Source organism: Salvelinus alpinus, chromosome 10 (genome assembly GCF_045679555.1).
Source record: "Salvelinus alpinus chromosome 10, SLU_Salpinus.1, whole genome shotgun sequence".
In the NCBI taxonomy this organism is placed as follows: Eukaryota; Metazoa; Chordata; class Actinopteri; order Salmoniformes; family Salmonidae; genus Salvelinus; species Salvelinus alpinus.
Genome location: NC_092095.1, coordinates 71,393,331 through 71,421,290, shown reverse-complemented (window position 1 = coordinate 71,421,290; position 27,960 = coordinate 71,393,331). Strand labels below are relative to the sequence as shown.

Here is a 27,960-nt window from a genome sequence, read left to right as displayed (position 1 = left end):
CAGGAAGAGAGGCCCAACTCGGCGGAAAATCTGTCTCCCTCCAGCGGGTGTCGTTTTTTCACCCACCAAGCAAGTTTTTGTATGGAGGTCAAGGAGTGTTAGTCAACAAATTGGTCAACAAAAAAATTAATGTCTTATTTGCAACGTGAGGTTTATTTGATCGAATATAAGTTCCACTAATCCAAAGAAAGGATAGCTGGGAGCTAAACAGCCCGCCCTGCCGCTTTGTGGACAACAACTCCCATTTTAGGGCGGAAAGACATGTATTTTGTCAATATATGCATATATTGCATTGTAAACAGGAAACACAACCTCCTAATGACCTTCTTCGAGCTGAAAACGTAGCGGCAGCTCTCCCTAGTGGTTAGCAAGCAGTTAGCAGCGAAGGGAGTGGAGATTGAGAAGTGAAAAGGCAGGAAGGAAGGCCGTGGTACATCGGCGTCTCCTATACTAGATCTGCAGTGGCTACAGCTGGGGTATGACAGCTTCTAGCTATCGTGTTTGTATGGACATGTAAATAGCTGTTTTTTAAAGGTTTTTACAGTAAACAGCAGCACCGATTTACCAATAATGACAGCCTGAGTCATTGCTTAGTAGCTAGTTATATACAGCCAGTCAGCTAGCTAGCTAGCTGCTAAAACTGGTTAACATTAGCTGGAGAGCTTACTTTACTTCAGTCATTGCTCTACTTCCACAACTGATAGTCAATATTTGCATGATGTTGCTAGGTAATTAACTGCCCCAGTTTTGGCTCTGGGTTTGCTAATCAAAGTGCCCCAGAATTTCTCTAGAAATGATTGTATAGAGAAGGTTTGTTGCCAGCTAGGCTAGCTAGCATGATGGCTAACTGTCAAGTGATAATTGCTAGTAGTCTCTAGTTGTACCATTATTGCGGTATCCTCCTAGCTAACTAGGTGTCCCTAGAGTTTTTCCAGGTCCGTTCACGTGATCAGGAAAAGTTCCTGGTCCTAATGATTCCACACTAACCTTGGAGTTGGGACTCAGTGAGAGCTTGTAAAATATTATTGGAAAGGCTGTTTCTTTGCACTTACAGGATGCATCCCAATTATCCACCCTTCTCCCAAAGTGTGCATGGATTTAAAAACATAAAAACATTGGACTTATGTAATTGGCTGAAGGAAATGTCCACCGTTGTTACAGAAATAACATGTAAGTGTGCAAGTGCACACTTTGGGAAAAGGGTGGAGAATCGGGACGCATCCACGGTGTGTTGACCTGATCTCACCCTCCTGACTCTTACAGGAGATGTCTGTGTTGACCTGATCTCACCCTCCTGACTCTTGCAGGAGATGTCTGTGTTGACCTGATCTCACCCTCCTGACTCTTACAGGAGATGTCGATGTTGACCTGATCTCACCCTCCTGACTCTTACAGGAGATGTCTATGTTGGCCTGATCCCCTCTTCTCTTGCAGGAGATGTCTGTGTTGACCCGATCCCCTCTTCTCTTACAGGAGATGTCTGTGTTGACCTGATCTCACCCTCCTGACTCTTACAGGAGATGTCTATGTTGGCCTGATCCCCTCTTCTCTTGCAGGAGATGTCTGTGTTGACCTGATCTCACCCTCCTGACTCTTACAGGAGATGTCTGTGTTGACCTGATCTCCTCTTCTCTTACAGGAGATGTCTGTGTTGACCTGATCTCCTCCTCTCTTGCAGGAGATGTCTGTGTTGACCTGATCCCCTCTTCTCTTGCAGGAGATGTCTGTGTTGACCTGATCTCCTCCTCTCTTGCAGGAGATGTCTGTGTTGACCTGATCACTTCTTCTCTTGCAGGAGATGTCTGTGTTGACCTGATCTCCTCTTCTCTTACAGGAGATGTCTGTGTTGACCTGATCTCCTCCTCTCTTACAGGAGATGTCTGTGTTGACCTGATCCCCTCTTCTCTTGCAGGAGATGTCTGTGTTGACCTGATCTCCTCCTCTCTTGCAGGAGATGTCTGTGTTGACCTGATCACTTCTTCTCTTGCAGGAGACGTCTGTGTTGACCTGATCTCCTCTTCTCTTACAGGAGATGTCTGTGTTGACCTGATCTCCTCTTCTCTTACAGGAGATGTCTGTGTTGACCTGATCTCCTCTTCTCTTACAGGAGATGTCTGTGTTGACCTGATCTCCTCCTCTCTTACAGGAGATGTCTGTGTTGACCTGATCTCCTCTTCTCTTACAGGAGATGTCTGTGTTGACCTGATCTCCTCTTCTCTTACAGGAGATGTCTGTGTTGACCTGATCTCCTCTTCTCTTACAGGAGATGTCTGAGTTGACCCGATCTCCTCTTCTCTTACAGGAGATGTCTGTGTTGACCTGATCTCCTCCTCTCTTACAGGAGATGTCTGTGTTGACCTGATCCCTTCTTCTCTTACAGGAGATGTCTGTGTTGACCTGATCTCCTCTTCTCTTACAGGAGATGTCTGTGTTGACCTGATCTCCTCTTCTCTTACAGGAGATGTCTGTGTTGACCTGATCTCCTCTTCTCTTACAGGAGATGTCTGTGTTGACCTGATCCCTTCTTCTCTTGCAGGAGATGTCTGTGTTGACCTGATCTCCTCTTCTCTTACAGGAGATGTCTGTGTTGACCTGATCTCCTCTTCTCTTACAGGAGATGTCTGTGTTGACCTGATCTCCTCTTCTCTTGCAGGAGATGTCTGTGTTGACCTGATCTCCTCCTCGCTTACAGGAGATGTCTGTGTTGACCTGATCCCTTCTTCTCTTGCAGGAGATATCTGTGTTGACCTGATCCCTTCTTCTCTTGCAGGAGATGTCTGTGTTGACCTGATCCCCTCTTCTCTTGCAGGAGATGTCTGTGTTGACCTGATCTCCTCTTCTCTTGCAGGAGATGTCTGTGTTGACCTGATCCCCTCCTCTCTTGCAGTAGATGTTTGCTGTGCCTTCAAGATGAGTGTGAAGGCATTTGAGCTGGTCCCTGCCGTGGAGCGGGAGCTCCTGATGGGAGACAAGGCCCGCATCAACATTGAGTGCATCGAGTGCTGCGGCAAGCACCTGTACGTGGGCACCAACGACTGCTTCATACATCACTTCCTGCTGGAGGAGCATGCCACGACCAAGGGGATGCTATCCTACACCGTCCAGAAGCTGCTGTTCAAGTACCTGGGCCTGAAAAAGCCTGTGGAGGCCCTGAAGGCCGCATCAGCGTTAGAACGCATCATTGTGCTCTGTGATGCTACAGTTAGTGTTGTTGACATGATCACCTTAGAACCCGTGCCTTCGGGCGGGGCCAAGATTAAAGGCGTGGCCGCGTTCTGCGTCAACGAGAACCCGGTGAACGGGGACCCGTTCTGCGTGGAGATCGGGGTGATCTCGGCCCGGCGGCGCACCGTTCAGATATACATGGTGTACGAGGACAGGGTGCAGCTGGTGAAAGAGGTCAACACGCCGGAGCAGCCATGTGCGCTCAGTCTGGACGGTTATTTCCTGTGCCTGGCCCTCTCCACGCAGTACATGATCCTTAACTACAGCACAGGGGCCGCGCAGGACCTGTTCCCCTACGACAGCGAGGAGAGGAAGCCCATCGTCAAGAGGATCGGCAGGGAGGAGTTCCTCTTGGCTGCCCCCGGTGGCCTGGGTGAGTCATTACAACAACAGCAGCTGTATGGTTTATCAATAGATCTTATTACTAAATATCACTAGTGAAGTATGCTATCTCTGTCTCTCTCTCTCTCTCTCTCTCTCAGGTATGTTTGCCAATGCAAAGGGTATATCCCAGCGTGCCCCAGTGAACTGGTCAGAGAGTGTGATTGGAGCGGCGGTGTGTTTTCCCTATGTGGTGGCGCTAGATGAGGGCTTCGTTACCGTCCACAGTATGCTGGACCAGCAGCTCAAGCAGACCCTCTCCTTCAGAGACGGACACATCCTACAGGACTTTGAAGGTGTCAACATGGCTCCCCTACACTACTCTAAATGTCTAACCTTGTTGGCTTACCTCAGTAGACCTGTCTACAGTATCTATGGCTGTGGAGATGGTGACCCGTTCCTGTCTTTGTCCCTAAACCTGACCTATCTGTGTCCCTAACCCTGACCTATCTGTGTCCCTAAACCTGACCTGTCTGTGTCCCTAACCTGACCTGTCTGTGTCCCTGACCTGTTCCTGTCTGTGTCCCTAACCCTGACCTGTCTGTGTCCCTGACCTGTTCCTGTCTGTGTCCCTAACCCTGACCTGTCTGTGTCCCTGACCCTGACCTGTCTGTGTCCCTAACCCTGACCTGTCTGTGTCCCTGACCCTGACCTGTCTGTGTCCCTAACCCTGACCTGTCTGTGTCCCTGACCCTGACCTGTCTGTGTCCCTGACCTGTCTGTGTCCCTAACCCTGACCTGTCTGTGTCCCTGACCTGTCCCTGTCTGTCCCTAACCCTGACTTGTCTGTGTCCCTAACCCTGACCTGTCCCTGTCTGTGTCCCTAACCCTGACTTGTCCCTGTCTGTGTCCCTAACCCTGACCTGTCTGTGTTCCTAAACCTGACCTGTCTGTATCCCTGACCCTGACCTGTTTGTATCCCTAACCCTGACCTGTCTGTGTCCCTAACCCTGACCTGTGCCCCTGACCTGTCCTTGTCTGTGTCCCTAACCCTGTCCCTGTCTGTGTCCCTGATCAGTCTGTGTCCCTAACCCTGATTTGTCCCTGTCTGTGCCCCTGACCTGTCCCTAACCCTGACCTGTCTGTGTCCCTAACCCTGACTTGTCCCTGTCTGTGCCCCTGTCCTTGTCTGTGCCCCTGACCTGTCCTTGTCTGTGTCCCTGACCTGTCCTTGTCTGTGTCCGTAACCCTGACCTGTCCCTGTCTGTGTCCCTGACCTGTCTGTGTCCCTAACCCTGACCTGTCTGTGTCCCTGACCTGTCTGTGTCCCTAACCCTGACTTGTCCCTGTCTGTGTCCCTAACCCTGACCTGTCCCTGTCTCTGTCCCTATAGGTAAGGTGGTTCTAGCCTCCACTAAGGCTGTGTACGTGCTGGTGCCCCTACCCCTGTCCCTAACTGTGTCCCTGTCCCCTACCTCTGTCCCTAACTGTGTCCCTGTCCCCTACCTCTGTCCCTAACTGTGTCCCTGTCCCCTGTCTCTGTTCCTAACTGTCTCTGTCCCTATAGGTAAGGTGGTTCTAGCCTCCACTAAGGCTGTGTACGTGCTGGTGCCCCTACCTCTGGAGAGACAGATTCAGGAGCTGCTAGCTGGACACAGAGTGGAGGAGGCTCTCGCCCTTACAGAGGGAGCCAGGAGGAACATTCCCAAAGACAAGTTCCAGGTACAGACTGCCACAAATAGTGTTTTTGCTAGAGAGCTTTTCAATACTCACCACTAGCTGAATACATATTAGAGGTCGACCGATTATGATTTTTCAACGCTGATACTGATTATTGGAGGACCAAAAAAAAAGCCGATACCGATTAATCGGCCGATTTTTAAATTTATTTTTTTGTTTGTAATAATGACAATTACAACAATACTGGTTGAACACTTATTTTAACTTAATATAATACATCAATAAAATAAATTTAGCCTCAAATAAATAATGAAACATGTTCAATTTGGTTTAAATAATGCCAAAACAAAGTGTTGGAGAAGAAAGTAAAAGTGCAATATGTGCCATGTAAGAAAGCTAACGTTTAAGTTCCTTGCTCAGAACATGAGAACATATGAAAGCTGGTGGTTCCTTTTAACATGAGTCTTCAATATTCCCAGGTAAGAAGTTTTAGGTTGTAGTTATTATAGGAATTATAGGACTATTTCTCTCTATACGATTTGTATTTCATATACCTTTGACTATTGGATGTTCTTATAGGCACTTTAGTATTGCCAGTGTAACAGTATAGCTTCCGTCCCTCTCCTCGCTCCTACCTGGGCTCGAACGAGGAACACATCGACAACAGCCACCCTCGAAGCAGCATTACCCATGCAGAGCAAGGGGAACAACTACTCCAAGTCTCAGAGCGAGTGACGTTTGAAACGCTATTAGCGCGCACCCCGCTAACTAGCTAGCCATTTCACATCGGTTACACCAGCCTAATCTTGGGAGTTGACAGGCTTGAAGTCATAAACAGCTCAATGCTTGAAGCATTGCGAAGAGCTGCTGGCAAAACGCATGAAAGTGCTGTTTGAATGAATCCGTACAAGCATGCTGCTGCCTACCATCGCTCAGTCAGACTGCTCTATCAAATCATAGACTTAGTTATAACATAATAACACACAGAAATACGAGCCTTAGGTCATTAATATGGTCGAATCCGTAAACTATCATCTCGAAAATAAAATGTTTATTCTTTCAGTGAAATACGGAACCGTTCTGTATTTTATCTAACGGGTGGCATCCATGAGTCTAAATATTCCTGTTACATTGCACAACCTTCAATGTTATGTCATAATTACGTAAAATTCTGGCAAATTAGTTCGCAACGAACCAGGCGGCACAAACTTGCATATACCCTGACTCTGCGTGCAATGAACGCAAGAGAAGTGACACAGTTTCACCTGGTTAATATTGCCTGCTAACCTGGATTTCTTTTAGCTAAATATGCAGGTTTAAAAATATATACTTCTGTGTATTGATTTTAAGAAAGGCATTGATGTTTATGGTTAGGTACAGTCGTGCAACGATTGTGCTTTTTTCGCAAATGCGCCGTTTGGCGAAGTTGGCTGTCTTTTGTTAGGAAGAAATAGTCTTCACACAGTTCGCAACGAGCCAGGCGGCCCAAACTGCTGCATATACCCTGACTCTGTTGCAAGAGAAGTGACACAATTTCCCTAGTTATAAGAAATTCATGTTAGCAGGCAATATTAACTAAATATGCAGGTTTAAAAATATATACTTGTGTATTGATTTTAAGAAAGGCATTGATGTTTATGGTTAGGTACACGTTGGAGCAACGATAGTCCTTTTTCGCGAATGCGCACCGCATCGATTATATGCAACGCAGGACACGCTAGATAAACTAGTAATATCATCGGCCTCCCGGGTGGCGCAGTGGTCTAGGGCACTGCATCGCAGTGCTAGCTGCGCCACCAGAGTCTCTGGGTTCGCGCCCAGGCTCTGTCGTAGCCGTCCGCGACCGGGAGGTCCGTGGGGCGACGCACAATTGGCCTAGCGTCGTCCGGGTTAGGGAGGGTTTGGCCGGTAGGGATATCCTTGTCTCATCGCGCTCCAGCGACTCCTGTGGCAGGCCGGGCGCAGTGCGCGCTAACCGAGGGGGGCGGGTGCACGGTGTTTCCTCCGACACATTGGTGCGGCTGGCTTCCGGGTTGGAGGCGCGCTGTGTTAAGAAGCAGTGCGGCTTGGTTGGGTTGTGCTTCGGAGGACGCATGGCTTTCGACCTTCGTCTCTCCCGAGCCCGTACGGGAGTTGTAGCGATGAGACAAGATAGTAATTACTAGCGATTGGATACCACGAAAATTGGGGAGAAAAGGGGAATAAAAAATAAATAAATAAATAACTAGTAATATCATCAACCATGTGTAGTTAACTAGTGATTATGATTGATTGTTTTTTATAAGTTTAATGCTAGCTAGCAACTTACCATGGCTTCTTATTGCATTCGCATAACAGGCAGGCTCCTCGTGGAGTGCAATGTAAAGCAGGTGGTTAGAGTGTTGGACTAGTTAACTGTAAGGTTGCAAGATTGAATCCCCGAACTGACATGGTAAAAATCTGTCGTTCTGCCCCTGAACAAGGCAGTTAACCCACCGTTCCTAGGCCGTCATTGAAAATAAGAATGTGTTCTTAACTGACTTGCCTAGTTAAATAAAGGTGTAAAAAAAACGGCCAAATTGGTGTCCAAAAATACCGATTTCCGATTGTTATGAAAACTTGAAATCAGCCCTAATTAATCGGCCATTCCGATTAATTGGTCGACCTCTAAAACAGATGATCAAAAGGCTGATTTCTAGGCCTCCCTAGTGGAGCAGTGGTCTAAGGCAGTGCTAGCTGTGCCACTAGAGATTCTGGGTTCGAGTCCAGGCTCTATCGCAGTCGGCCGCGACCGGGAGACCCATGGGGCGGCGCACAATTGGCCCAGCATCGTCCGGGTTAGGGGAGGGTTTAGCCGGCAGGGATGTTCTTGTCCCATTGCGATTCCTGTGGCAGGCCGGGCGTAGTGCACGCTGACACGGTCGCCAGGCGTTTCCTCCGACACATTGGTGCGGCTGGCTTCCAGGTTAAGTGGGCATTGTGTCAAGAAGCAGTGCGGCTTGGTTGGGTTGTGTTTCGGAGGACGCACAGCTCTCGACCTTCACCTCTCCTGAGTCCGTACGGGAGTTGCAGCGATGGGACAAGACTGTAACTACCAATTGGATACCACGAAATTGGAGAAAAGTGGGGTAAAAAATAACAAAAAAAAGTTGATTTCTATAGTTTATTTTGGTCTTTTGTGAGTACAGCCCAGGGGGTTATTGTGACAGTGATGCATCATGTGTTCCCAGGTGGCTCATTTAACTGGGGTGATTGTGTCCTTATGAAATGTAAAATATAGAATAGGAGGGATGAGATGTGATGCATCTTTAACTTTCTCTTTCATTACACCCCCCCTACCTCAGATATTGCACAAAAGAATCCTCCAGCAAGCAGGATTCATCCAGTTTGGACAGCTTCAGTTTTTAGAAGCGAAAGAACACTTCAGGACAGGTCAGTTGGACGTCCGGGAGTTGATCTCCCTCTACCCTCTCCTCCTCCCGGCCTCCTCCTCCTTCACCCGCTGCCACCCGCCGCTCCACGAGTTCGCCGACCTCAACCACCTGGCGCAGGGCGACCAGGAGAAGGTCCAGAGGTGCAAGAGGTAAGAGATGTGGTCCTCTGTAGCTCAGATTCCCAGGACCATCTGTACGTAGAATACAGATAAAAGTGTTCTGCTAAATGGCTATTATTATTATTATTATTATTATTATAGGTTCCTCATCACGTACCTGGGTGAGGTGCGAAGCACGGAGGGGGCGAATGGCTGCCGGGAGGACGTGGACACGGCGCTGTTGAAGCTGTACGCTGAGCAGGACCACGAGAGTCTTCTGGACCTGCTGGCCTCCCCCAACGCCTGTTTACTGGCAGACAGTGCCCCCTGGCTAGAGAAACACCACAAGTGGGTACTACAGCTAGCCTAGCGGGTACTACAGCTAGCCTAGCGGGTACTGCAGCTAGCCTAGCGGGTACTGCAGCTAGCCTAGCGGGTACTGCAGCTAGCCTAGCGGGTACTGCAGCTAGCCTAGCGGGTACTGCAGCTAGCCTAGCTGGTACGGCAGCTAGCCTAGCTGGTACGGCAGCTAGCCTAGCTGGTACGGCAGCTAGCCTAGCGGGTACGGCAGCTAGCCTAGCCCAGCCGGTACAGCAGCTAGCCTAGCCCAGCCTAGTGGGCACTAAGATATTGCGTTCAAAGTAGCCTGCTATGCTATTGCTTTAAAAGTGTGTAATGAGTGTTTTTTTTATGTTGGTTTATCTTTCTCCTGTACATCAGGTATTTTGCACTAGGCCTCCTGTACCATTATAACGGACAGGATTCAGCTGCTCTACAGGTAAACATGCTACTACTGTACACTACCTTAGTTTGAACACGGTGACAGTACCACCATGGCTCTTATATGGCAAGTCAAATCTAATCAAACATGGCCACATCTTAAACTAATGCGTTTTGAGCACCTAGGTCGAAAAGCCCTATAAATCCAATCCATTATCTTGATTATTATTTAATATGAATTGTAATGAAGTGACTATGGGGTTGTAAAATACATCTCTCCTCCTGTAGTTGTGGGTGCGGGTAGTGAATGGGGACCTTCAGGACTCCACCAGGTCTGATCTGTATGACTACATTGTGGACTTCCTGAGTTTCTGTTCCAACCCGGACCTGGTGTGGAAATATGCAGACTGGGCCCTGCAGAGAGACCAGACGGTACGTTTCTGCCTGCGTTCCAAATGGCACCTTAATCCCTATATTGTGTACTACTTTTGACCAGGGCCCTAAGTTCTAGCAGAAACTAAGTAATGATGTCGACTGCCGGCCATTTTGAATATACCCATAAGAGTAAAGAAGACTCTCCTCATTGTGATTCTATGGATGTTTATCTGTGGTCTCTAGGTAGGGGTGCAGATCTTCACCAGGAGGCCGGTGGGTCAGGACCAGGTTAAGGAGCAGAAGGACCAGGTGAACCCAGACGACGTCATCACGTACCTGGGGAAACACAGCCAGGCTCTGCTGCTCTACTTGGAACACCTGGTGCTGGGCCGACGGATACAGGTCAGAACATACACTACATAGGACTTCATAACATGTTCATAACACGTTCATAACATGTTCATAAGGGGTACATAAGAAATGCCATAATTACAGCAGCAGCGTCTATAATGGTAATACTTCACCTGAAGAGTACCTACTTAGGACTTCATAACCCATTCATAGCACAACTATAACCCCTTCATAGCACAACTATAACCCATTCATAAGCAGTACTGAGCATTTACAACGGACGAGACGTAACGATTGTTGACATTAGTTGATTATAACTGTCTTGTCCCTCTCTGCATATTACTCCACGATTTACCTCCTTTCCCTGGTGCTTGTTCTTTACTGCTCTCTGTCTGTCTGTCTCTCTGTCTCTCTCACTGTCTGTCTGTCTGTCTCTCTGTCTGTCTCTCTCTCACTGTCTGTCTCTCTCTCACTGTCTGTCTCTCTCTCACTGTCTGTCTCTGTCTCTCTCACTGTCTGTCTCTCTCTCTCTCACTGTCTGTCTCTCTCTCTCTCAATGTCTGTCTCTCTCTCTCTCTCTCTCTCTCTCTCTCTCTCTGTCTGTCTACTGTATGTAACTCTGTCTCTCTCTCTCTCTGTAGAAAGAGAAGCTCCACACCCACCTGGCAGTGCAGTATACAGACAGAGTCCTGTCTCTCCTGTCTCAGTCCCCCACAGTGGACCAACAGGTGTCTATAGCACGGGACAAACTCCAGCTCCTCCTCAGGGAGTCCAGTCTGTACCGCGTCCAACTACTACTGGGTGAGCTGTCCATTGTCTTTGTGTCCCAAATGACACCCTATTCCGTATACAGTGCATAGGGCTCAGATCAAAAGTCGTGCACTGCATCAGGAATGGGGTGTAATTTGGTAGGTGGCCAATGTTGTTGATTTTAAACGTTTTAAACAATATTTTAGTTTGATCTAGTCCAGTTGAAGTATTGTTACTGTTTAAACATGAGATAATACCAATACCCCACATTTAGTTTCCTGGCAGAATAATGGGATCATCCAAACGGACATGGTATGAGGCATGTAACCAGAGAATGTCTATAACCTACTATAACCCTGCTATTATCCATGATGACATGGCTATAACCAACCATAACCTCTGTCTCCCCCTCCCTCCCTCAGGTAAGATCCAGGAGTGTGACCAGTTGTTTCTGGAGAGAGCCACGCTCCACGGGAAACTAGAGGAGCACGATAAGGCGTTACACATCCTGGTGCACCAGCTCAAAGACTTCCCCGCTGCCGAGGCCTACTGCGTGTGGGGTTCCGCCTCCCGGGACCCGGCCTACCAGCAGCGCCTCTTCCACCTCCTTCTGGAGGTCTATCTGGACCGGGACCTTCCCAGTAGTACCGGCTCCGGGGAGCTGGAGATGGCAGCGGTGGATCTGTTAAACCGACACGGGGAGGTGTTTGACGCTGTGCGCGTTCTGGACCTGCTTCCTGAAGGGTGGTCCCTGCAGCTGCTTCGCCCGTTCCTCGGACGCGCCCTGCGGGGGAGTATGCACGCCTTCCGTACCTCCCAGGTTGCACTGGGGCTGGCGAGGTCAGAGAACCTACAGCTGCAGCACGACAGGGTGAGACTGGAACGACGAGACACACACACACACACACGTCAAACACGCACACACACAAAATCAAATCACATTTGTTTGGTCGCATGTTTAGCAGATGTTATTGCGGGTGCAGTGAAATGCTTGTGTTTGTAGCTCCAACAGTGCAGTAATATCTAACCATTCACAACAACACACACACACACGACGCACACACAACTCTGTATTATGTGTTTACTACAAAGCTCTTCTGATTTTTTAAAATCTTTGTAATTGCTCCTACGTTCTGCTGAGTCATGATGAAGGTGAGATGTAACTCTGGCCATGTTGTCGTGTCATCAGTTGAAGCAGAGGAGAAGCCCAGTCCTGGTATCAGAGAAGAAGGGGTGTGTTCTGTGCCACAACACCTTCAGCGAGCCGGACTGTGTGTGTCTTCCAGGAGGCGTGGCCGTACACACACACTGTGCCGCCCAGAGGGTGGTACGAGACTCGCCCACCAGGAGACAACTAGCCAATAGCAACAACCACACATGAAGCCCCTGCCCACCACCACCCAAGCCTCGCCCAGAGCCAGTGTGATGGGAGGAGCCTAGCAGCAGCCCGGGCTGTGATTGGTTGCGTCTGGGGGGGGGTCACATCAGATGATGACTATTGGGGATAAAAGCACAGAGGTTACCATGGCTACCGTGGTCCAGCATAGTGGGAGCAGCCCTGGAGCATACTCAGAAACACAGAGCTGACCACACTTCTCTACTGTGTGTGTGTGTGTGTGTGTGTGTGTGTGTGTGTGTGTGTGTGTGTGTGTGTGTGTGTGTGTGTGTGTGTGTGTGTGTGTGTGTGTGTGTGTGTGTGTGTGTGCTCTCGTTCATTTGTGAATGAAGGAAGGAAGGTATTTATTCCAGTGCCTCCATTCATAAACAACAGGGAGACTGATGACCGACTGAGATGTGAATGAAGTTCTACAACAAGAACGAACTCCACATCCATCCATCATGACTCTAAACATTGAAATGAAACCTACAGTCTGTCCTGGTCCAGTTCTGAACCCCTCCTCTGCTACGTCTGTCCTGGTCCAGTGCTGAACCCCTCCTCTGCTATGTCTGTCCTGGTCCAGTGCTGAACCCCTCCTCTGCTACGTCTGTCCTGGTCCAGTGCTGAGCCCCTCCTCTGCTATGTCTGTCCTGGTCCAGTGCTGAACCCCTCCTCTGCTACGTCTGTCCTGGTCCAGTGCTGAACCCCTCCTCTGCTATGTCTGTCCTGGTCCAGTTCTGAACCCCTCCTCTGCTAAGTCTGTCCTGGTCCAGTGCTGAACCCCTCTGCTATGTCTGTCCTGGTCCAGTTCTGAACCCCTCCTCTGCTATGTCTGTCCTGGTCCAGTGCTGAACCTCTCCTCTGCTATGTCTGTCCTGGTCCAGTGCTGAACCCCTCCTCTGCTACGTCTGTCCTGGTCCAGTGCTGAGCCCCTCCTCTGCTATGTCTGTCCTGGTCCAGTGCTGAACCCCTCCTCTGCTACGTCTGTCCTGGTCCAGTGCTGAACCCCTCCTCTGCTATGTCTGTCCTGGTCCAGTTCTGAACCCCTCCTCTGCTAAGTCTGTCCTGGTCCAGTGCTGAACCCCTCTGCTATGTCTGTCCTGGTCCAGTTCTGAACCCCTCCTCTGCTATGTCTGTCCTGGTCCAGTGCTGAACCTCTCCTCTGCTATGTCTGTCCTGGTCCAGTGCTGAACCCCTCCTCTGCTATGTCTGTCCTGGTCCTGTGCTGAACCCCCCCTCTGCTAAGTCTGTCCTGGTCCTGTGCTGAACCCCCCCTCTGCTACGTCTGTCCTGGTCCAGTGCTGAACCCCTCCTCTGCTATGTCTGTCCTGGTCCAGTGCTGAACCCCTCCTCTGCTACGTCTGTCCTGGTCCAGTGCTGAACCCCTCCTCTGCTATGTCTGTCCTGGTCCAGTTCTGAACCCCTCCTCTGCTAAGTCTGTCCTGGTCCAGTGCTGAACCCCTCCTCTGCTATGTCTGTCCTGGTCCAGTTCTGAACCCCTCCTCTGCTACGTCTGTCCTGGTCCAGTGCTGAACCTCTCCTCTGCTATGTCTGTCCTGGTCCAGTGCTGAACCCCTCCTCTGCTATGTCTGTCCTGGTCCAGTGCTGAACCCCTCTGCTACGTCTGTCCTGGTCCAGTGCTGAACCCCTCTGCTACGTCTGTCCTGGTCCAGTGCTGAACCCCTCCTCTGCTATGTCTGTCCTGGTCCAGTGCTGAACCCCTCCTCTGCTATGTCTGTCCTGGTCCAGTGCTGAACCCCTCCTCTGCTATGTCTGTCCTGGTCCAGTGTGAGCCCCTCCTCTGCTATGTCTGTCCTGGTCCAGTGCTGAACCCCTCCTCTGCTATGTCTGTCCTGGTCCAGTGCTGAACCCCTCCTCTGCTATGTCTGTCCTGGTCCAGTGCTGAACCCCTCCTCTGCTATGTCTGTCCTGGTCCAGTGCTGAACCCCTCCTCTGCTACGTCTGTCCTGGTCCAGCGCTGAACCCCTCCTCTGCTATGTCTGTCCTGGTCCAGTGCTGAACCCCTCCTCTGCTATGTCTGTCCTGGTCCAGTGCTGAACCCCTCCTCTGCTATGTCTGTCCTGGTCCAGTGCTGAACCCCCCCTCTGCTATGTCTGTCCTGGTCCAGTGCTGAACCCCTCCTCTGCTATGTCTGTCCTGGTCCAGTGCTGAACCCCTCCTCTGCTATGTCTGTCCTGGTCCAGTGCTGAACCCCTCCTTTGCTACGTCTGTCCTGGTCCAGTGCTGAACCCCTCCTCTGCTATGTCTGTCCTGGTCCAGTGCTGAACCCCTCCTCTGCTATGTCTGTCCTGGTCCAGTGCTGAACCCCTCCTCTGCTATGTCTGTCCTGGTCCAGGCCCAAACCTGAGGTGAGCTTGAGTCTATCCCTGGGAAGGGTCTTACTGCAGACCAGTTAGGCACCTCCTCCTTCACTACAGTGGCTCCTCTCTGCTGCTGGTATCTGAGACTGAGCTTGAAGACGATGATTCCCCAAGTGAGGCTGTGTTCACAGCCAGGAGAGTTCCTAAGTGTTGCTAAATGTTCTGCTGTGTTGCACACGCTCTCTCACCCCTCCAACCTGCTCCCCTACCCGAACCTTGTGTCCACACTACTCAAGAACTGTCTCTCTTGGTTTTCACTTTGCAAACCAAGGTGGGGTTGAAACATCCAGCTAACCTGATGCTAGCTGGTTTCAGCTCAGACCAGGGCCGTATTCATTAGGCACCAAACTGAAGAAAACGGGAGAGGGACTAGCTGAGCCATCTCGAAAAACAAACTTGTTTTCCTTTTCCACTGCGAAACGTTTTGCTTCGGTGTTCCCTGATGAACGTGACCCAGCTCTATGGGATGTAAAATGCTAAAACAGAACAGAAGAATTGGCTAATGTTTCACTAACCAAAGCTACGTTTAACCTGGTCCCAGATCTGTTTGTGCTCATGCCAACTTTATTGCTATTAGTCAAGCCAATTATTTTTGGCATGACTATGAGTGACAAGGAGTTGTCATGGTGACACAAACAGACTGGCACTCAGGCTAAGCTATGTCCTATTTATAGAGTTCTCAGCTTTGTATCTGTCCCATTATGGCGTCAGTGACAGCATGGGCAGCACCATTGAGGCCATCACCATTTTAAAGTAGTACATTTTCTTATTTTTTTTATGTTTGAAAAAGTGTATCGCTAATATTAGTGATTTACCGCCACCTGCATTGCCTGGGGTCTTGAACCAAATCTTGTCATTCATTTATTGTGGCCACTAGATGGCGGTGATATAGCTTAAAGCCATTTTCAAACTCAGAAAACCAATTTTGAAGAAGACAATGCTCTGATCATTGACTGATCACTCCCAACTCATAGGAATCCCTGTCCAGTTGACTACTTTAAAATGGTGGAAGCGCTCAGTGGCAAAGTCCATGCAAATAGTGTTATTTCCAAGTAATGATCTCTATACATCTATGGTCCTGTCCCAGTTCATGTAGATCAGTGAACAACATGATTGTGGGTCGAACAAAGCAAGAAATCAGCCTTTGTATTAACACATTGATTTACAGGGAACCCTTCAATTATGCAACTTAGCCGGTAAAATATTAGTTTTTGTACCGACACGTTAAAACCAGCTGAGCATTTAGTGAACAGTAAAAGGGAAAACGCATTGCAATGCAGTCTATTTGTTTCAATGCTTTAGCTGTTTTGTTCTCACCCTGCTTGCAAGGTTTATAGCAAACTGATTTCTCTGTCAAAAAAAACTATTTTGACTTTTTAAAATGTGTGAAATGTCAAACTTTTGATGGATATTGCAATAGACCATTTGATGAGCACAGACTAAGTGAAAGCCCTCTTTCTCACACACACACACACACACTCTTCTTCTCTATGATATCCAGTTATATCCAGTTTGTTTCTCTGTTGGTGAAGGGTGTTGTGTCTCTGTCTGTTTCTCAGGTGGCACCCTATTCCCTATATAATACACTACATTTGACCAGGATCTCTGGCCATTTGGGGATGCACCCTCTGTCTTTGGGGATGATCAAAATAACGTTTTTTTAAAAATGTAATTATTTTTTAAAACTCAGCCTTTAATTCAAAACTCCGTCCTGATCACACCGTAACTGCTACCATGTGAATAGAAACAGCCGGCTATGACTCTACATGTTGTAGATGAGGGTGTTGCTGTCTGGCTCTCTGTTCCCTCCATAATTCACGACTGCTTTCATTCCCTATTGGCACCTGCACCGGTTATGTACTTAATATTCTGTTATTTGATAAAGGAATGAATCACTGTCCGTTACACGATTTGAAGATCTAAATGTTTTTTTAATCATTGAAAGAGGGTGTAGTAGGATGGAAGTCTAGAATACTGGACTGAGCAGTCTTCAAGGTTTTGTTAAACGCCAAAGGTATTGTTCCCATGATATTTGGGGAAAACAAAAATAAAAAGAATCATTCTTGTGTATGTAAAGCCAGTAGCATATTTGTGGGCATGGCTGATTATTCCAGTGGCTGGTTCCATGCACAGTGATGGGCCAGGATAACTAGGTCAGACGTACCGATTGGACACATTAATCACAGTAACTCCGCCCCCCCCCAAGAGTGGCACGTTTTGGAGGAGATGATATCAGTGCACAACACCATTTAACACTGTCTGGCACCCTATTTAGTATGTAGTGTACTACTTTGGACCAGGGCACATAATGGGTCTGGTCAAAAGTAGTGCACTATATAGGACATTGGGCTCCATTTCAGACACCTTCAGTACCATCCTTCTGTATGGTCATCTCTGGATGGACATTCAAAATGGACCCATCTTTTCCATCACTTCTCAGATCAGTGACGTCTGATTTCAAGATCAGCCTGTTTTTAGATTGTTACATGTTGAATAACACCTTTAACTTTGGTTACAGGCTTCTGTTAGTGCCTGAATACACATGGACCCTGGTCTAAAGTGGTGCACTATATAGGGAATGGGGTGTCATTTGCCCTGGTCTAAAGTAGTGCACTATATAGGGAATGGGGTGTCATTTGCCCTGGTCTAAAGTAGTGCACTATATAGGGAATGGGGTGTCATTTGCCCTGGTCTAAAGTAGTGCACTATATAGGGAATGGGGTGTCATTTGGGATGCAGGGGTTTACTCTGCACAAACAAGGACTTACTGTCTTCTGCCTTCTCCCCTGACACCAATAACACGTGTATAAACATGACCTTAAACAAACCTCCCCTCTCCCTCTCTGGCTCTCTCCCTTTCTATCTCTCTGTCTCTCTCTCCTGATGTATTTTATAAATATATAGATACTGGTATGTGTATATACTGTATATATAGTAGTTTGTTGCTTTGTAAATCAATGTAGGTGGAATGTACAACATGTGAAGATGTCCATTTTAATAAACATGACTACATGCTGACATCAGTTGGTGGTTATATTGTAATGTGATTTAACAAATCGTCATATTACATGAAAGTAGATGAAGTACATAAAGAATCCATCCAGGTCATTGGATCTGATTCTATATGTGACAATAATTTGCAAGAGAGGTTGTGAAGATTTAAAGATCCAGACTACATTATAAAATGTAATTTACTGTTGAGTCAACCGCCAGATCCACCCATGTTAAAGCAATGTGTCCTTTTACGACTTCTGAAGCGGTGTCTCCTTGTTCTGTCTGTGTTACCGTGGCGACGTGAGCGTTCTGTCATCCTTCCCTAGAGGAGATACTTCTCTGTAAAGAAACCCGTACAGGACTGGATTAGAGCCAAGCCAGCATAGCAGGACGGATTTGTTGTGGACACACACACACACACACACACCTCTGGTTGTGCTGAAGCAGCCTTCACAGTGCACTGTCCCTCTGTGGAGCCACATACTGTCTCCTACATGGAGGTCTCCTAGAGGACAATGGCACACCTCACACTGTAGAGGAGAGAGAGGGGGAGGGAAAGAGGAGAGGAAGACGGTTACATACAGTCTGGGTTCAGAGACAGATTATTAGAATCACATGAATAACTGCCTACTCATTGCCTGACTGCCTACTGATTGCCTGCCTGCCTGACTGACTGACAGCCAACTGATTGACTGACTGCCTGCTGATTGACTGACTGCCAACTGATTAACTGATTGCCTGCCTGACTGACTGCCAACTGATTGACTGACTGCCTGCCTGCCTGCCAGACTGACTGCCAACTGATTGACTGACTGCCTGCCTGCCAGACTGACTGCCAACTGATTGACTGACTGCCTGCCTGCCAGACTGACTGCCAACTGATTGACTAACTGACTGCCTGACTGACTGCCAACTGATTGACTGACTGCCTGCTGTGTGACTGACTGCCAACTGATTGACTGACTGCACACATGATACACATCTAGAGGGCATATCCAGTTATCACTACAGCACAACTATGTGGAATATGTGTGACTTCCTGTAGATGTGTGTTGAATAGATAGACGTGTAGACGTACTGTAGATGTGTGTTGAATAGATAGACGTGTAGACGTACTGTAGATGTGTGTTGAATAGATAGACGTGTAGACGTACTGTAGATGTGTGTTGAATAGATAGACGTGTAGACGTACTGTAGATGTGTGTTGAATAGATAGACGTGTAGACGTACTGTAGATGTGCGTTGAATAGATAGATGTGTAGACGTACTGTAGATGTGTGTTGAATAGATAGACGTGTAGACGTACTGTAGATGTTTGTTGAATAGATAGACGTACTGTAGATGTGTGTTGAATAGATAGACGTGTAGACGTACTGTAGATGTGTGTTGAATAGATAGACGTGTAGACGTACTGTAGATGTGTGTTGAATAGATAGACGTGTAGACGTACTGTAGATGTGTGTTGAATAGATAGACGTGTAGACGTACTGTAGATGTGTGTTGAATAGATAGACGTGTAGACGTACTGTAGATGTGTGTTGAATAGATAGACGTGTAGACGTACTGTAGATGTGTGTTGAATAGATAGACGTGTAGACGTACTGTAGATGTGTGTTGAATAGATAGACGTGTAGACGTACTGTAGATGTGTGTTGAATAGATAGACGTGTAGACGTACTGTAGATGTGTGTTGAATAGATAGACGTGTAGACGTACTTTAGATGTGTGTTGAATAGATAGACTTGTAGATGTGTGAGACGAACTGTAGGTGTGTGAAAATGCCACACTATTCCCTATATAGTGCACTACTTTTGACCAGGGCCTATAGGATCCATTGGGCCTGGTCTGAAGTAGTGCAGTTTAAAGAGCTTAGGAGAGGCAATTGGGACACACATAGATATATGTTGAATAGACAGGTGTGTTGCTTTACCTTGAAGCAGGATGAGTGGCTATAGATCTGTAGATCCTCCAGGATCATGTTGGCTCCAGCCACCATTGGTTGACAGCAGTACGAACACAGCCCCTTGGTCACACTCCTGTACAGTAGAGGGCAGTAGTGAGTTGGGTATAGAGAGAAAACATAGAGACAGCTTTGCTGAGTGCAGAGTTGGCACCTGTGATGTTCAATAAGACAAACACAGTCCTGATACAGTGTTCATTTACACAATCTTTTTTAACATTTATTTTAACTGTTCAGACATTGATTTGCTACATGAACACAAAACACATGGCTGATATGTTGGGTATGGACTAGAGAGTAGAGTCTGGGTTGGAGTCAGGACTGACCTGTTGGGTAATGAAGAGTCTGGGTTGGAGTCAGGACTGACCTGTTTGGTATGGAGAGTCTGGGTTGGAGTCAGGACTGACCTGTTTGGTATGGAGAGGAGAGTCTGGGTTGGAGTCAGGACTGACCTGTTGGGTATGGAGAGGAGAGTCTGGGTTGGAGTCAGGACTGACCTGTTGGGTATGGAGAGGAGAGTCTGGGTTGGAGTCAGGACTGACCTGTTGGGTATGGAGAGGAGAGTCTGGGTTGGAGTCAGGGAGGGAGGGTCAGGGAGTCTGGTCTCTAAACTGAGAGGAGAGAATGAAGAAGGGTCGTCTGACAGAGTTGACCAAATCTCCGGACACATTTTATCGGAATCACAGTTTTGAGATAAATATTATTTAAAGTCAAGAAAATACATAAAATCCTTTTCAGTTCATATTCATTATTGACAGTTTTTAGAATTTTAAACACTTTTCTTTGGAGAGTTTGACACCCGGAGAACGGCATTTCCAGGCATAGAGCCAACATGGAAATTAATAATATTGGAAATATTTAGAGAATTCCAAAAACAAATCTTCCCCCTTATGACAGCCTGGTCTCATAGACTAGACGTGACATAGTAAAAATAATTCCAGGACTCAAATTAGTATGATATGTTACATTGGGTGTGGTCACATAAGACAGAAGGTTACTTAAGGCAAAACCCCAAATGTTGCGTGTTCGAATCTCATCATGGACAACTTTAGCATTTTAGCGAATTAGCAACTTCGCAACTACCCTTTACTTTGCAACTACCCTTAAACCTAACTCCTAACCCCAATCTTAACCCTAACCCCTAGCCTAGATAATATTATCCACCTAGCTAACATTAGCTTTAGCCACCTAGCCAACGTTAGCCACAACAAATTGGAATTCGTAACATATCATACATTTAGCAAATTCCTCTTCTGGCTGTGCCGGCTGGAGATTATAAGAGTACATGGCCATTAAGGCCAGATCGTTCTTCAAGATGTTCAAATGTTCATAGATGACCAGCAGGATCAAATAATAATCACAGTGCAGAGTTAAAAAGTAAGAAAATTTAGCAAAATAAAAAGGGAAATAGTAACACAATAAAATAACTGTTCATTGTAGTCATGACTGAATGCATACTGCCAATCATCAATGTTCATTATGACAAAAGTACCTGATCTCACTGATTGAGGCTTGGGGCATTGTTGACTCGGTCATTGGAGGTGGTGGAGTTGTTGGAGGTGGTGGAGTTGTTGGAGGTGGTGGTGGTGGGAGAGTTGTTGGAGGTGGTGGTGGTGGTAGAATTGTTGGAGGTGGTGGTGGTGGTGGTAGAGTTGTTGGAGGTGGTGGTAGAGTTGTTGGAGGTGGTGGTAGAGTTGTTGGAGGTGGTGGTAGAGTTGTTGGAGGTGGTGGTGGTAGAGTTGTTGGAGGTGGTGGTGGTAGAGTTGTTGGAGGTGGTGATGGTGGTGGTAGAGTTGTTGGAGGTGGTGGTGGTAGAGTTGTTGGAGGTGGTGGTGGTGGTAGAGTTGTTGGAGGTGGTGGTGGTGGAGTTGTTGGGACTGCCGGGGGCTCTTCATCAGTGATATGGGTAATGGCGTGGGGGAGTACTTCTGGAGGGCTCAGTGGGGAGTAGAATCGTTTTTTGGGGGAGGAAAAGACCCTTGCAGTAAAGAGGGACATGGATGGGCTCTTCAGCGTTGAGCTTCTACATGACCACACGGAAATGAAACAAGATTTTTGGTCAGTTACTGTAATACGGCATTAAATAAAAGCTCACATACATAATCAAACTTTAAACTCATGTCAAGTCACTTGTTGTATGTGTCTGACTTACGTGGGGGAGTTTAGAGACTTTGGGGAGGTGCTCCCAGGACTCATGGCTGTCTTGGAGTCTTTCATGCTCTTTGAGGTGGTGCTGGGAGGAGAGGGAAGACAGTCGCGGTTCAGTACACTAATAGGAGGGTCTGACAGTTTTTTTTGTGAGTTTGGTACAATTTTAGTCCCCTGAGTTCGAATTTGGACCTCTTTACCTTAAAATGAAGGACACAGTCTTGGTCTTTGGAGGAAGTGGAGGGCTGAGGTAAAACGAAACAAACGAAAAACACAAATACATTTGTGAGGTAAAGAGACACACCTGTGTGAGAATGACGAAATATGATGAAGATACAGGTAGAGAGTGACCATCAGTTAGAGAAAACACTGTGACTACCAGATAGTAGATATCTAGTTAAAGAAAACACTGTGACTACCAGATAGTAGATATCTAGTTAAAGAAAACACTGTGACTACCAGATAGTAGATATATGGTTAAAGAAAACACTGTGACTACCAGATAGTAGATATCTAGTTAAAGAAAACACTGTGACTACCAGATAGTAGATATCTAGTTAAAGAAAACACTGTGACTACCAGATAGTAGATATCTAGTTAAAGAATACACTGTGACTAGTAGATACAGTGGGGAGAACAAGTATTTGATACACTGCTGATTTTGCAGGTTTTCCTACTTACAAAGCATGTAGAGGTCTGTAATTTTTATCATAGGTACACTTCAACTGTGAGAGACGGAATCTAAAACAAAAATCCAGAAAATCACATTGTATGATTTTTAAGTAATTAATTTGCATTTTATTGCATGACATAAGTATTTGATCACCTACCAACCAGTAAGAATTCCGGCTCTCACAGACCTGTTAGTTTTTCTTTAAGAAGCCCTCCTGTTCTCCACTCATTACCTGTATTAACTGCACCTGTTTGAACTCGTTACCTGTATAAAAGACACCTGTCCACACACTCAATCAAACAGACTCCAACCTCTCCACAATGGCCAAGACCAGAGAGATGGGTAAGCACATCAGGGGTAAAATTGTAGACCTGCACAAGGCTGGGATGGGCTACAGGACAATAGGCAAGCAGCTTGGTGAGAAGGCAACAACTGTTGGCGCAATTATTAGAAAATGGAAGAAGTTGAAGATGACAGTCAATCACCCTCGGTCTGGGGCTCCATGCAAGATCTCACCTCGTGGGGCATCAATGATCATGAGGAAGGTGAGGGATCAGCCCAGAACTACACGGCAGGACCTGGTCAATGACCTGAAGAGAGCTGGGACCACAGTCTCAAAGAAAACCATTAGTAACACACTACGCCGTCATGGATTAAAATCCTGCAGCGCATGCAAGGTCCCCCTGCTCAAGCCAGCGCATGTCCAGGCCCGTCTGAAGTTTGCCAATGACCATCTGGATGATCCAGAGGAGGAATGGGAGAAGATCATGTGGTCTGATGAGACAAAAATAGAGCTTTTTGGTCTAAACTCCACTCGCCCTGTTTGGAGGAAGAAGAAGGATGAGTACAACCCCAAGAACACCATCCCAACCGTGAAGCATGGAGGTAGAAACATCATTCTCTGGGGATGCTTTTCTGCAAAGGGGACAGGACGACTGCACCGTATTGAGGGGAGGATGGATGGGGCCATGTATCGCGAGATCTTGGCCAACAACCTCCTTCCCTCAGTAAGAGGATTGAAGATGGGTCGTGACTGGGTCTTCCAGCATGACAACGACCCGAAACATACAGCCAGGGCAACTAAGGAGTGGCTCCGTAAGAAGCATCTCAAGGTCCTGGAGTGGCCTAGCTAGTCTCCAGACCTGAACCCAATAGAAAATCTTTGGAGGGAGCTGAAAGTCCATATTGCCCAGCGACAGCCCCGAAACCTAAAGGATCTGGAGAAGGTCTGTATGGAGGAGTGGGCCAAAAAACCCTGCTGCAGTGTGTGCAAACCTGGTCAAGAACTACAGGAAACGTATGATCTCTGTAATTACAAACCAAGGTTTCTGTACCAAATATTAAGTTCTGCTTTTCTGATGTATCAAATACTTATGTCATGCAATAAAATGCAAATTAATTACTTAAAAATCATACAATGTGATTTTCTGGATTTTTGTTTTAGATTCCGTTTCTCACAGTTGAAGTGTACCTATGATAAAAATTACAGACCTCTACATGCTTTGTAAGTAGTAAAACCTGCAAAATCGGCAGTGTATCAAATACTTGTTCTCCCCACTGTATGTGGTTAAAGAAAACACTGTGACTACCAGATAGTAGATATCTAGTTAAAGAATACACTGTGACTAGTAGATATGTGGTTAAAGAAAACACTGTGACTACCAGATAGTAGATATATGGTTAAAGAATACACTGTGACTATCAGATAGTAGATATCTAATTAAAGAAAACACTGTGACTACCAGATAGTAGATATCTAGTTAAAGAAAACACTGTGATTACCAGATAGTAGATATCTAGTTAAAGAAAACACTGTGATTACCAGATAATAAATATACTCCTTTTAGACAAAAAACAAATAACTTTCTTCTGAAACTCATCAGTCTATTCTTGCTCTGAGAAATGAAGGCTATTCAATGTGAGAAATTGCCAAGAAACTGAAGATCTCGTACAATACTGTGTACTACTCCCTTCACAGAACAGCACAAACTGGCTCTAACCAGAATAGAAAGAGGAGTGGGAGGCCCCGGTGCACAACTGAGCAAGAGGACAAGCACATTAGAGTGTCTAGTTTGAGAAACAGACACCTCACAAGTCGTCAACTGGCAGCTTCATTAAATAGTACCAGCAAAACACCAGTCTCAACGTCAACAGTGAAGAGGCGACTCCGGGATGCTGGCCTTCTAGGCAGGAATGCTGCTAAGATAAACATAATGAAAATGTACCTCTTGGTCAGATGGTTGACTGGGGTGCTAGGGCTGGCAGGATTGGGCTGGCCCACCTCAGACTGCAGGCTGTGGTTAGCATCAAACAGACAGAGGGAGATGGATGTTAGAGAGAGAGAATTCTACCAAATGTGATATTGTCAAATCATTTAGATGTTTGACATTGGTAAACTTCTTACCATGGTGACAGTGTCAGTAGATTTGAGACAGCTCAGACCCTCTCCACACTGTGTGTGTGTGTGTGTGTGTGTGTGTAGTGTGTGTGTGTGTGTGTGTGTGTGTGTGTGTGTGTGTGTGTGTGTGTGTGTGTGTGTGTGTGTGTGTGTGTGTGTGTGTGTGTGTGTGTGTGTGTGTGTGTGTGTGTGTGTGTGTGTGTGTGTGTGTGTACTCGTGTATGTGTGTCTCTAAGGATGCGTGTGTTTTTGTGTGTGTGTGTCCCACTTACTCCACTAGCTCCTCCTCCTCCTCCTCCATGCTGCGTCTGATCCAGCTGTTGTCTTTCAGCAGACTGGTCTTCTTCCTGCTGCTGTCAGCTATGTTCTGACTGGCACTCATCTCCTTACTCCATCTGACAGGCTTAGACTTCTGACTGAAAACAGACATGGTAGAAAGCAGTCGAGGATGTTCCAATCTGTGCTAGAAGAAAAATGAAATGTAACAAAGATATTGGTGTGATGAACACTCACACACCTGGGTCACCAGCTACGTTCCAACATTCCAATTACCTGTCCTGAGGACAGACCTGAATGTGGATGTATCTGTTTTATGATGACCGCTTCCTGATGTGGTTAAGAATGGCATGCTAGATGGTATGTTTGATTAAGCAATAATGTTCAACACATTATTATGATTGAACAATCACAAACTTAACTGGTTGAGAACAACAGACTTTGGTTCCATGTGGCTTAATAGTGTTGTTAGGGCTTAATAGTGTTGCTATGGCTTAATAGTGTTATTAGGGCTTAATAGTGTTGTTATGGCTTAATAGTGTTGCTATGGCTTAATAGTGTTGCTATGGCTTAATAGTGTTGTTAGAGCATAATAGTGTTGCTATGACTTAATAGTGTTGTTAGGGCTTAATAGTGTTGTTAGGGCTTAATAGTGTTGTTAGGGCTTAATAGTGTTGCTATGGCTTAATAGTGTTGCTATGGCTTAATAGTGTTGTTAGAGCATAATAGTGTTGCTATGGCTTAATAGTGTTGTTAGGGCTTAATAGTGTTGTTAGGGCTTAATAGTGTTATTAGGGCTTAATAGTGTTGTTAGAGCATAATAGTGTTGCTATGGCTTAATAGTGTTGTTAGAGCATAATAGTGTTGCTATGGCTTAATAGTGTTGTTAGGGCTTAATAGTGTTGCTATGGCTTAATAGTGTTGTTAGGGCATAATAGTGTTGCTATGACTTAATAGTGTTGTTAGGGCTTAATAGTGTTGCTAGGGCTTAATAGTGTTGCTATGGCTTAATAGTGTTGTTAGGGCATAATAGTGTTGCTATGACTTAATAGTGTTGTTAGGGCTTAATAGTGTTGCTATGGCTTAATAGTGTTGCTATGGCTTAATAGTGTTGTTAGAGCATAATAGTGTTGCTATGGCTTAATAGTGTTGCTATGGCTTAATAGTGTTGTTAGGGCATAATAGTGTTGTTAGGGCTTAATAGTGTTGCTATGGCTTAATAGTGTTGTTAGGGCTTAATAGTGTTGCTATGGCTTAATAGTGTTGCTATGGCTTAATAGTGTTGTTAGAGCATAATAGTGTTGCTATGGCTTAATAGTGTTGCTATGGCTTAATAGTGTTGTTAGAGCATAATAGTGTTGCTATGGCTTAATAGTGTTGCTATGGCTTAATAGTGTTGTTAGGGCATAATAGTGTTGCTATGACTTAATAGTGTTGTTAGGGCTTAATAGTGTTGTTAGGGCTTAATAGTGTTGTTAGGGCTTAATAGTGTTGCTATGGCTTAATAGTGTTGCTATGGCTTAATAGTGTTGTTAGAGCATAATAGTGTTGCTATGGCTTAATAGTGTTGTTAGAGCATAATAGTGTTGCTATGGCTTAATAGTGTTGTTAGGGCTTAATAGTGTTGCTATGGCTTAATAGTGTTGTTAGGGCATAATAGTGTTGCTATGACTTAATAGTGTTGTTAGAGCATAATAGTGTTGCTATGGCTTAATAGTGTTGTTAGGGCTTAATAGTGTTGTTAGGGCTTAATATTGTTGCTATGGCTTAATAGTGTTGTTAGGGCATAATAGTGTTGCTATGACTTAATAGTGTTGTTAGGGCTTAATAGTGTTGCTATGGCTTAATAGTGTTGTTCGGGCATAATAGTGTTGCTATGGCTTAATAGTGTTGCTATGACTTAATAGTGGTGTTAGGGCTTAATAGTGTTGTTAGAGCTTAATAGTGTTGTTAGGGCTTAATAGTGTTGCTATGACTTAATAGTGTTGTTAGGGCTTAATAGTGTTGTTAGAGCTTAATAGTGTTGTTAGGGCTTAATAGTGTTGTTATGGCTTAATAGTGTTGTTAGAGCTTAATAGTGTTGTTAGAGCTTAATAGTGTTGCTATGGCTTAATAGTGTTGTTAGGGCATAATAGTGTTGCTATGGCTTAATAGTGTTGTTAGGGCATAATAGTGTTGCTATGACTTAATAGTGTTGTTATGACTTAATAGTGTTGTTAGGGCTTAATAGTGTTGCTATGACTTAATAGTGTTGCTATGGCTTAATAGTGTTGCTATGGCTTAATAGTGTTGCTATGACTTAATAGTGTTGTTAGGGCTTAATAGTGTTGCTATGACTTAATAGTGTTGCTATGGCTTAATAGTGTTGCTATGGCTTAATAGTGTTGCTAGGGCTTAATAGTGTTGTTAGAGCATAATAGTGTTGCTATGGCTTAATAGTGTTGTTAGAGCATAATAGTGTTGCTATGGCTTAATAGTGTTGTTAGGGCTTAATAGTGTTGTTAGGGCTTAATAGTGTTGTTAGGGCATAATAGTGTTGCTATGACTTAATAGTGTTGCTATGGCTTAATAGTGTTGTTAGGGCTTAATAGTGTTGTTAGGGCATAATAGTGTTGCTATGACTTAATAGTGTTGCTATGGCTTAATAGTGTTGTTAGGGCTTAATAGTGTTGTTAGAGCTTAATAGTGTTGTTAGGGCTTAATAGTGTTGCTATGGCTCAATAGTGTTGTTAGGGCATAATAGTGTTGCTATGACTTAATAGTGTTGTTAGAGCATAATAGTGTTGCTATGGCTTAATAGTGTTGTTAGGGCTTAATAG

The 27,960-nt window shown here is 46.0% G+C and overlaps 2 protein-coding genes across 12 annotated transcripts in view; one reads left to right on the top strand and one right to left on the bottom strand.

Annotated features, from left to right (window-relative positions):
- The first annotated feature begins 7 nt into the window (after positions 1 to 7).
- tgfbrap1 (transforming growth factor, beta receptor associated protein 1) lies at positions 8 to 17,715 on the top strand. Of its 2 annotated transcripts, none has more exons than XM_071330872.1 (12): positions 8 to 476; positions 2,888 to 3,598; positions 3,708 to 3,902; positions 5,114 to 5,268; positions 8,550 to 8,788; positions 8,900 to 9,085; positions 9,458 to 9,515; positions 9,746 to 9,889; positions 10,076 to 10,234; positions 10,825 to 10,984; positions 11,356 to 11,804; positions 12,123 to 17,715. In XM_071330872.1, the coding sequence occupies exons 2-12, from the start codon at positions 2,911 to 2,913 to the stop codon at positions 12,312 to 12,314; spliced, it is 2,625 nt and encodes an 874-aa protein (XP_071186973.1). In that variant the 5' UTR covers positions 8 to 476; positions 2,888 to 2,910; the 3' UTR covers positions 12,315 to 17,715. The 2 variants fall into 2 exon arrangements, with proteins under 2 accessions (XP_071186973.1, XP_071186972.1); XM_071330871.1 differs by having other exon boundaries at positions 2,849 to 3,598.
- Positions 17,406 to 27,960, bottom strand: part of LOC139532808 (uncharacterized) — a 12,647-nt gene continuing 2,092 nt past the window's right edge. Inside the window, exons 2-10 of one of the 10 annotated variants that reach the window (XR_011666650.1) lie at positions 25,138 to 25,323; positions 24,693 to 24,761; positions 21,995 to 22,039; positions 21,799 to 21,879; positions 21,139 to 21,669; positions 20,014 to 20,257; positions 19,617 to 19,722; positions 18,114 to 18,216; positions 17,406 to 18,025 (exon numbers count right to left, since the gene is read on the bottom strand). Coding sequence is in view for 9 of the 10 variants with exons in the window: in XM_071330875.1 (XP_071186976.1) it covers positions 18,009 to 18,025; positions 18,114 to 18,216; positions 19,617 to 19,722; positions 19,973 to 20,257; positions 21,139 to 21,669; positions 21,799 to 21,879; positions 21,995 to 22,039; positions 24,693 to 24,761; positions 25,138 to 25,295 (1,395 nt within the window). In the remaining variant the exon portion in view is untranslated. Of the gene's footprint in view, positions 18,026 to 18,113; positions 18,217 to 19,616; positions 19,723 to 19,972; positions 20,258 to 21,138; positions 21,670 to 21,798; positions 21,880 to 21,994; positions 22,040 to 24,692; positions 24,762 to 25,137; positions 25,329 to 27,960 lie in introns of all 10 variants that reach the window. The other 9 variants (XM_071330877.1, XM_071330876.1, XM_071330875.1 and 6 more) reach the window with 9 other exon arrangements.

Excerpts from the sequence above, each read along its gene's own strand:
- tgfbrap1 (XM_071330872.1), top strand. The coding sequence starts at position 2,911 with ATGAGTGTGAAGGCATTTGAGCTGGTCCCTGCCGTGGAGCGGGAGCTC. Across the intron at positions 8,789-8,899 it reads AAGGTCCAGAGGTGCAAGAG|GTTCCTCATCACGTACCTGG; the intron begins GTAAGAGATGTG and ends TTATTATTATAG. Across the intron at positions 9,516-9,745 it reads AGGATTCAGCTGCTCTACAG|TTGTGGGTGCGGGTAGTGAA; the intron begins GTAAACATGCTA and ends CTCCTCCTGTAG.